This window comes from Herpailurus yagouaroundi, unplaced genomic scaffold (assembly GCF_014898765.1).
Source record: "Herpailurus yagouaroundi ecotype Mexico unplaced genomic scaffold, PumYag 295, whole genome shotgun sequence".
NCBI classification, from domain to species: domain Eukaryota; kingdom Metazoa; phylum Chordata; class Mammalia; order Carnivora; family Felidae; genus Herpailurus; species Herpailurus yagouaroundi.
The window spans coordinates 4,535,159-4,543,507 of NW_024412512.1; the positions used below are offsets into that span (position 1 = coordinate 4,535,159).

The following is an 8,349-nucleotide window of genomic DNA, read 5'->3' on the forward strand; positions in this document are numbered from 1 at the left end:
ATGTTTATTTATTTATTTATTTATTTATTTATTTTTTAATTTTTTTTTCAACGTTTATTTATTTTTGGGACAGAGAGAGACAGAGCATGAAGCGGGGAGGGACAGAGAGAGAGAGGGAGTCACAGAATCGGAAGCAGGCTCCAGGCTCTGAGCCATCAGCCCAGAGCCTGACGCGGGGCTCGAACTCACGGACCGCGAGATCGTGACCTGGCTGAAGTCGGACGCTTAACCGACTGTGCCACCCAGGCGCCCCTGATGTTTATTTATTTTTAACAGAGGAAGAGAGACAGAGCGTGAGCAGGGGAGGGGCAGAGAGAGGGGGAGACACAGAATCCAAAACAGGCTCCAGGCTCCCAGCTGTCAGCACAGAGCCCAACGTGGGGCTCAAACTCATGAACCGTGAGACCACGACCTGAGCCGAAGTCAGACGCTTAATCGACTGAGCCACCCAGGCGCCCCAGAAGACATTTTTTAAATAATTATGTATTTCTTTTAAATGTGTTGATAAATTATAGGCTCACAGGAAATTGCCCTGTACCCTTCACCCAGGTCCTCCTAGTGGTAACATCTTCTTCTATGGGCGTCTGGTATCACAACCAGGCTCTTTGCGTCGCTAAGTATTTGATTTTACACTTACCTCCAGAGCAAGTGATGCTCCCTTTCTATTTGCCAAAGTACCCGTTGCCCTCCTCCCTGCCCCCCCTCACAAAAACCCTTCCCCCTCTCCTGACCCCACACAAAAAAAGTAGAAAAAGGCAGCTGGCGGGATGCGGTGTGAGGTAACAGGGCTGCCAGTGAAGTCCAGGCCAGTCAGTCTGTGAAAGTTGACCCCGTGAAGCCTTGCACTCCGTCCTCACCAGGAAGAGAGGTCTTTGTGGCATTTGGGGGTACGCGTGCCCCCCGAGTGGAAAAGCCAGCAAGGAAGTCCTTCGTATTTTTGTGGTGCCAGATTTCAAACACGTACATAGTTGGAACCGTCTAAGGGATCTCCACGTCGCCGGATCGAACCATCATCGAGGTCCGGTCACACTTGCTGTATCTATGCCAAAACGTCTTGTCGCGATTGCTGACTGTGCCCTTTGAAGTAGATTCCCAGGCGCACCTGGGTGGCTCAGTGGGTTAAGCATCCAACTTCAGCTCAGGTCATGATCTCACGGGTCCTGAGTTCAAGCCCCACGTCGGGCTCTGTGCTGACAGCTCAGAGCCTAGAGCCTGGAGCCTGCTTCGGACTCTGTGTCTCCTGCTTTCTCTGCCCCTCCCCCACTTGCACTTTCTCTCTCTCTTTCTCTCTCTCTCTCTCTCAAAAATAAGTAAACAGTAAAAAAAAAACTGAAACAGATTCCAGATCCCATTATGGGCGCTCTGTCACCCAGCCGCTCCTGAGATGATTAACATTCATGCCTTGAGACCATTTGATGTCCAGGCCACCTCTGAGTTTCCCCAGTGTCTGAAGAATGTCTCTTTCATCTCTGGTGAGATTTGCGAGTAGGACAAGGCCCACACCATGCTAGGTGTCTCCTAATCTGAGGAGGGAAGGCCGCCCGGCTTGCTTAGTCCTTCCGGCCTTTGACTGGTCTGGGTCCGTTATCCTGTAGAGCGGCTCACGTTCAGGATTTTTCCAGGGGCTTCCTGCCTCGTGGTATTATCTAACTCATCTCTCTGTCTCTCATTTGTGCTACATATGCAAAGTTAACTCCCAGCGCACTCAGATTCAGGTTCAATACACCTTGTGCTTTTTAAAAAAAAAAAATCTGTAAATATGTCTATATATATATATACACATGTATATGTGTATATATATATATGTATGTATATATATATACATATATATATAAAATGTTTATTTCTGAGAGAGAGGGGGGTGGGTGGTAGTGGGACAGAGAGAGGGAGACACAGAATCCCAAGCAGGCTCCAGGCTCTGAGCTGTCAGCACAGAGCCCGACGCGGGGCTCGAACTCATGAACCGTGAGATCATGACCTGAGCCGAAGTTGGATGCTTAATCGACTTAGCCACCCCGGCGCCCCACTTTGAGTATATATTTTCCATTCCTTCCTTCCTTCCTTTCTTCCTTCCTTCCTCCCTCCCTCCCTCTCTTCTTTCTTTCTTTCTTTCTTTCTTTCTTTCTTTCTTTCTTTCTTTCTCTTTCTTTCTTTCTTTCCTTCTTTCTTTCCTCCTTCCTTCCTTCCTTCCTTCCTTCCTTCCTTCCTTCCTTCCTTCCTTCCTCTTTCTTTCTTTCTTTCTTTCTTTCTTTCTTTCTTTCTTTCTTTCTCTTTCTTTCTGAAAGACAGAGCATGAGCAGGGGAGGGGCAGAGAGAGAGGGAGACACAGGACCAAAGCAGGCTCCAGGCTCTGAGCTGTCAGCACAGAGCTCGACGCGGGGCTTGAACTCACAAACCACGAGATCATGACTTGAGCCGAAGTCGGATGCCCAACTGACTGAGCACCCCCCCGGCGCCCCACTTTCAGTATATATTTTCTAAAAGATGAAGGCGTCTGTAAAATCTGAATGCTTCCATGATCTTAATATCTTTCATATCATCAAATAGCTGATCACTATTCAAATTTCCGGTGAACAACCTCAAAATCTTGTTCTTCTTACCCCTGGTTTTAATGAGGATTCACGTAAGGCTGACACTGCAGCTGGTCACTCTGTGTCACATTCCTGGTCATCTGTAGGTGCTCGTTCCATCCCTGCTGCTTTGGTTTCCTCGCGATTGTTTACTGAAGAAGGCACATGTTTGGGTCTCCTTATGTCGCACGGCCTGGATTTTGTTGATTGCAACGCATTTTTTACCACGTTCCTCTCCTCCTCTAGATTTCCTGTAAATCGGTGGTGGGTCTAGAGTCTTGTTTGGGACTCAGATGTCATTTCTTCACGCTTCACAGGCATTGACGTGAACTTCTGTCCGGTGGCACAGAGTGCTTAGGCGTCTCTTCGACGTGGCTGGTTTATCTTTTAAATACATTCAAGCGTGGGGGCGCCTGGGTGGCTCAGTTGGTTAAGCGTCCGACTTCGGCTCAGGTCATGATCTCACAGTTTATGGGTTCGAGCCCCGTGTCGGGCTCCGTGCTGACAGCTCAGAGCCTGGAGCCTGCTTCAGATTCTGTGCCTCCCTCTCTCTCTGCCCCTCCCCCACTCGTGCTCTGTCTCTCTCTGTCTCAAAAATAAATAAACATTAAAAAAAAAAAGCAATTATAAATTAATTTGAGAACGCTCACCTCCTTTATGATGTGGTCTTCCTATCCAGGCACATTTAGATCTTCCTCTTGTTCAAGTCTCCTTTGAATCATTTAGGAGTATTTTGTCCAACATTTCCTTAGAGGTTGTCCTTAAGACTTTGCACATTTCTGGAAGAGTTTTGTCTGAGCACTTTTTAAAGTTAATGTTTATTTTTGAGGGAGAGAAAGAGAAACGGAGTGTGAGTGGCAGAGAGAGAGGGAGACACAGAATCGGAAGCAGGCTCCAGGCTCAGAGCTGTCAGCACAGAGCCCGACGCGGGGCTCGAACTCACAGACCGTGAGATCATGACCTGAGCTGAAGTCAGATGCTTAACTGACTGAACCCCCCCCGGGCGCCCCTTGCCTGAGCATTTTATATTTCATCTTGTTGCTGTTGCAAATGGGGCCTTCTTTTCTAACTGGTGATTTTTGTATACACGTAGGCTACAGACTTCTGTGTGTTAATGCTATATCCTGTCATTTTGTCAAATTCTCTGAAGTCTATACTAGTTTGTTGATTTTCTTGAGTTTTCCGAAAATATAATCACATCATCTGCAAACAGACATTGTTTTACCCCCTTATTTCCTATTCAGGTCTCTCAAATTGATTTCCGTAATCTCATTGCTTTAGCGAACCTTCTTATACCTTACTAGGTCACAGGAGCAAGAGTGGGCAATTTTATTTTGTTCCCAATTCAGTGCGGAAGCAAGTTTCCATTAAGATCCTGGCTGAAGATATTTATCAATTCCTACCCTCTTAAAGAATCTGGAATGCATGCTGAACTTTGTTAATTGCCCTTTCTGTGTTTATGAGGATGATCATATGACTTTTCCCTCCGATGTGAATACAATAAATTGTATTGAACCATCCTTGCTTTCCTGGAATGAGTCCCACCTGGTTTTTGTTTTGTTTTTAATGCACCAGTGGAGTCTATTTTACAAGGAAATTCTGGAGGAACTAGTAGGAGGTAGAGCTCACAGTGGGCGGCCATGGAGATCTCGGAAGGTCTTCCTGAAACCAGTCAGGGAGGGGAGGGCAGTGGTATGGGCAGTGGTGAGCTGGGGACTCTGCCTTGCCCAGCGAAGTATCTGGGCAAAAGGAAGGCAATTGAAGACTGCTTAAATCCATCTTGGAAGGAATATTTCAATTCAAATATCCACCAGCCTAGAACTAAGAAACGGTACATCCATAGAGCAGAATTCTGTAACAATCAGGAACTTCCTTAACGTGCCGACACGGAGTCATCTTGTGATACGGAGCGAACAGGATTGAAGGCAAATCAGTATCTTCACCACTTGTACAAAAAAGGAGGAAAAAGGACATCAGAATCAATTTGCTTGTATGGTATATGCCTAAAATAACTCCAGACTGAGACACAAGAAACAACTCCTGGGAGGCTGAAACTGGGTGGCTGGGGATGGTGAGGAAGCAAGTCTTCACTCTTCCCTGTTAGCGTTGTTTACTGATGAGCTCTGCCAATGTCCTACCCATCCAAAAAAATGAACACGTAAAACACGTACTTGGAGCTAAAACAACCAAGATGCACCCGGGGGGGCCCGCAGAATCCTAGACTCCTGATCTCGGGGTCGGTGGGGTGGGGGGGTGGTCAGGGAGCCACTGCACCTTGCCTTTTCCTCATCCAGCCCCTTTGTGGGTGCCGAGGTGGGCCGGGCCCCAGACCTCATCATGTTTGATTGCTCCATGGATGTGATGGTCTGCAGAGTGTGGCATTGGGGCCACAAGGAGCACCGGGTTCGTGACTGTGAGTCGGCCCTCCGCCAGGGCTTAGAGACACACGACACCCTGTGCGAGCCAGTCTTGACCTCCTACCAGCAGAACAACCTGCTCCGAAACGCGGGTACTCCCTGCTTGCCACTCACCCCCAACCCCCCAGGGGAACAAGGCAGGGGTCATGCCATGGCCCCACATCCTGGACCTCCCTGGGCCTGTTTCCCCAGCGTGTACACTGGGGACTTTCATTTCTCCCACTGGGCAGTAATAAGCACAGGCCGTGGCCTTCCAGCTATGACGTTTGGGTCTAAACAGAGTGACTGTCTCCAAAACTACAACGTTAAATATATTTTAGAATGTATCTACAAAACCTAGGATTATGACAACCCGTTAACCACATTAACCATGGCTCAACTCCTATCCAGCCATATATATTCCTGGGGCAGGGGGGTGGGGGTGGGGAGCAGGGAAATTTTAATTCTTTTTTTAACGTTTATTTACCTTAGAGAAAGAGAGCACGAGCAGGGGAGGGGCAGAGAGAGAGGGAGACACAGAACCCGAAGCAGGCTCCAGCCTCCGAACTGTCAGCACAGAGCCGGACGCAGGGCTTGAACTCACCGACTGTGAGATGGTGACCCGAGCTGAGGCCAGAAGCTCAACCGACAGAGCCACCCAGGCACCCCGGGGATATTTTAATTATTAAACTGACCCACCCAGTTTCTCTGCTTTTCTTTCCGGTGGAAGGTAGGAGTGCTGCGGAGGCTAAAATGAAGTGCCCTGTGCAACGGGCGGTGGCTCTCACCGCCGAGGGTGGCATGCGAGGGCAGCAGCCTGGAGGAGGCAGTTCCCCACACCATCCTCCCTCCCGAGGCCTGCTCCAGGGGACAGGGTCTCCACCGGGCTCGGGTGGCCGAGTGGCCAGCTGTGACACGGGACGCCGTGTTGCAGCCTTCCTGACTGACCCATTTCCCTCTTCTCTCACTCGCATGGCTCTGGCATCACACCTCCCGATCCTTTGTGGGCTCTTAGTGAAGAGGCCTGCTAACCTGCTTCCGCCTCCGTGGAGGGCTAGAGGACAGGGTCCCTGCTGCTACTCAGAACTGACTTCTTGCTCCCCCTCTTCTAGATCTTGGCAGCAGCAGCTCCAGAAGACATTTTGCCCAGTGCTGCTCTGTCACTGAAAGGCTGCAGTGACGGGAGGGGCTGGGGGCTCTGCCTCTCCCCTCATCCCAGAGGCCACACAGGGCTCAGAAGGGGTGCAGGGCCTGTGAGGTTAAGAGACCTGGTGCCAGGAGGCCAGGCTTTAACCCAAGCTGACTCCCCAGGAGACCCCAGACTGACAGCCCCTTTCTGGGCCAAGGCAGCACAAGGGTGGGCTGATTGGGGGCCACCACCCACAGGGGTAGGTTCCTAACAAATCTGGATGAGGCCTTGGGGGGGCTGCGAGCTGTTGAGGGCTCCAGTGGTGCTGCCCTTGGGGCCTGTGGGCCCAGGCCTCTGGATCCTGAATGGGAAACCGGATCTGTGTTAGCATCCAACTAGACACCCAAAAGGAACCCTACAGCCCTCTAGTAGGTCTCAAGATGGTTACCCCTGGGCCAGACAGCTCAGATGGCCCCTCAGCTCACTCTCCCATCTCGCGTCCTCATCCTTGGGAGGCCACGGCCACACACCAAGCACTGGAACCTGTGCCATTTCCCTTCACAGGCCAGGTTTCCGCCTGGGGGGATGCCGACAGACTAGGACCCAGCCAGGTGCGCATCAAGGCGGGGGGGGGGGGGCGACTCCCGAGAGGCACAGCCATGGGTTTGCTGTGCTGGCGGGCTGCATCCATGGAAACACCTGTCCCCAGGGACCCTCCCGGGTGCCTTGCTCCCCATGTTCCCAGAGGGAACCGGGCTCAACCTGCTATTGCCCTTTCCACAAGGCAACCCAAGAAGGGCAGTCTTCGGGGGGCCCACACCCCACTCTTAGAGGCCAACCCCGGTTCCTCTTCAACTTGTTTCCTCTACAAACACAACTGCGGCCAGCACGCAGTTTTTAGACAAAAAGCACTTTATTTAACCAAAAAAAGGGGAGGGGGTTAGGAAAGCACAATGCGCCTGCAGAAAACTATTTTTTCTTATAATTCTTTTTCTTAAAAAAAAAAAAAAAGAAAGAAAGAAAGAAAGAAAGAAAGAAAAAACACAACACAAAGCTTGTAATTTCCAATCACCATTATCAGGCTTTTACAACATCTATAAAGAACAAACAAACATCTGCTTCAAAACTCTACAGGGGGAGAGAGGAGAGAAAGAGACGGCACCCAGCAGACACGGGGAGGTTTTGTTATCATTTATTTGTGAAGTTAAAAACGAGCGATAAAAAGTAAAAACTGCCATACAATTTTTTGTTTTGTTCTCAATTTGTTTTCAGTTTCAATGTCCTCTTGAACAGTTGAAACACAAGACCAGTCCCGGGAGGGGGGGGGGGGAGGGGGCAGCGGGAGGGGCTGCAGGGGAGCCGAGCGAGGCGGGAGGAAAGAGGAGGAGCAGAGGCCGAGGGGCTCGACTGAGGGGGGAGAAGGGGGGGTCCTGAAATAGCAACACCTGGTCCAAGGAATGTTCCAACTCTAACTAAAAAAAAGAAATAGCAAGAGTGACTTTTTTTCCTTTTTAAAAGTTTATTTTAAAAACACGAAGAGGGCCAAGGGTGGTAGGAAGAAAATGAATTGCTTTCCCCTGAAAGAGGCAGTTTCAGGAAGGGATAAAGATTTTTATATATATATATATAATTTTATAGGTTTTGTTTGCTTTTTGTGTTTTTTATATTTAAATTTTTTTTTTTTTTTTTTGGCAGAGATTTAATTCTATCTTCTATGGCTGGCTCAACATGAAAGATCCCAATTTTGAAAGAAAAAAAGCATGAGACACACAGAATGAACGAGAGAGTGAGAGCCCAGCATCGCCCAGGGCATGACCTCCAAGCCACTCACAGCGAGGGCGCCCCCAGCACCCCCCACGGCAGCCATCGCTCTCTCGCCAAACAAACGAGGGAAAAAAAAAAAAAAAAAGAACACAAAAAAGCCCCCAAACAGAACAAAATGGAAAAAAAATAATAAAAGATTTTCACAGATGAAGAAGTTCACATTCATTCGATTCATTGAGCCTGCGGAGAGGGAAGAGATAGGAATCGGTCACTACGGGGAGGGGAGGAAGGGGCGGGAGACTGGGGGGGACGGTGGCGAGGAGGGGGCCAGGAAGCCCCTCCCCTGAACCTGTGGCGAGCTGTAACTGTCTAGGCAAGTGCTCCGGGGAACTCGGCCGAAGTCAGACTGGCTCCTTGATGGAAGAGGAGGAGGAGAAAGAGTGACGTAAAGACCAGGAGGAGAGAAGCGGGGTGGGGGGGGGCCGCAGAG

General features: G+C 49.7%; 2 protein-coding genes and 1 long non-coding RNA gene across 3 annotated transcripts in view; 1 reads left to right on the forward strand and 2 right to left on the reverse strand.

Annotated features, from left to right (window-relative positions):
* LOC121021369 (adenylate kinase isoenzyme 1) overlaps positions 1-5,372 on the forward strand; it is a 10,256-nt gene extending 4,884 nt beyond the window's left edge. The window contains exon 2 of the mRNA XM_040461682.1: positions 4,884-5,372. Within this exon, the coding sequence (XP_040317616.1) occupies positions 4,884-5,327 (444 nt within the window). The 3' untranslated portion in view covers positions 5,328-5,372. The remainder of the gene's footprint in view (positions 1-4,883) is intronic.
* Positions 1-8,349, reverse strand: part of LOC121021372 (uncharacterized) — a 20,816-nt gene that overhangs the window by 4,185 nt on the left and 8,282 nt on the right. The window lies entirely within an intron of this gene.
* Positions 7,272-8,349, reverse strand: part of KHSRP (KH-type splicing regulatory protein) — a 9,496-nt gene continuing 8,418 nt past the window's right edge. The window contains exon 19 of the mRNA XM_040461670.1: positions 7,272-8,099. Within this exon, the coding sequence (XP_040317604.1) occupies positions 8,091-8,099 (9 nt within the window). The 3' untranslated portion in view covers positions 7,272-8,090. The remainder of the gene's footprint in view (positions 8,100-8,349) is intronic.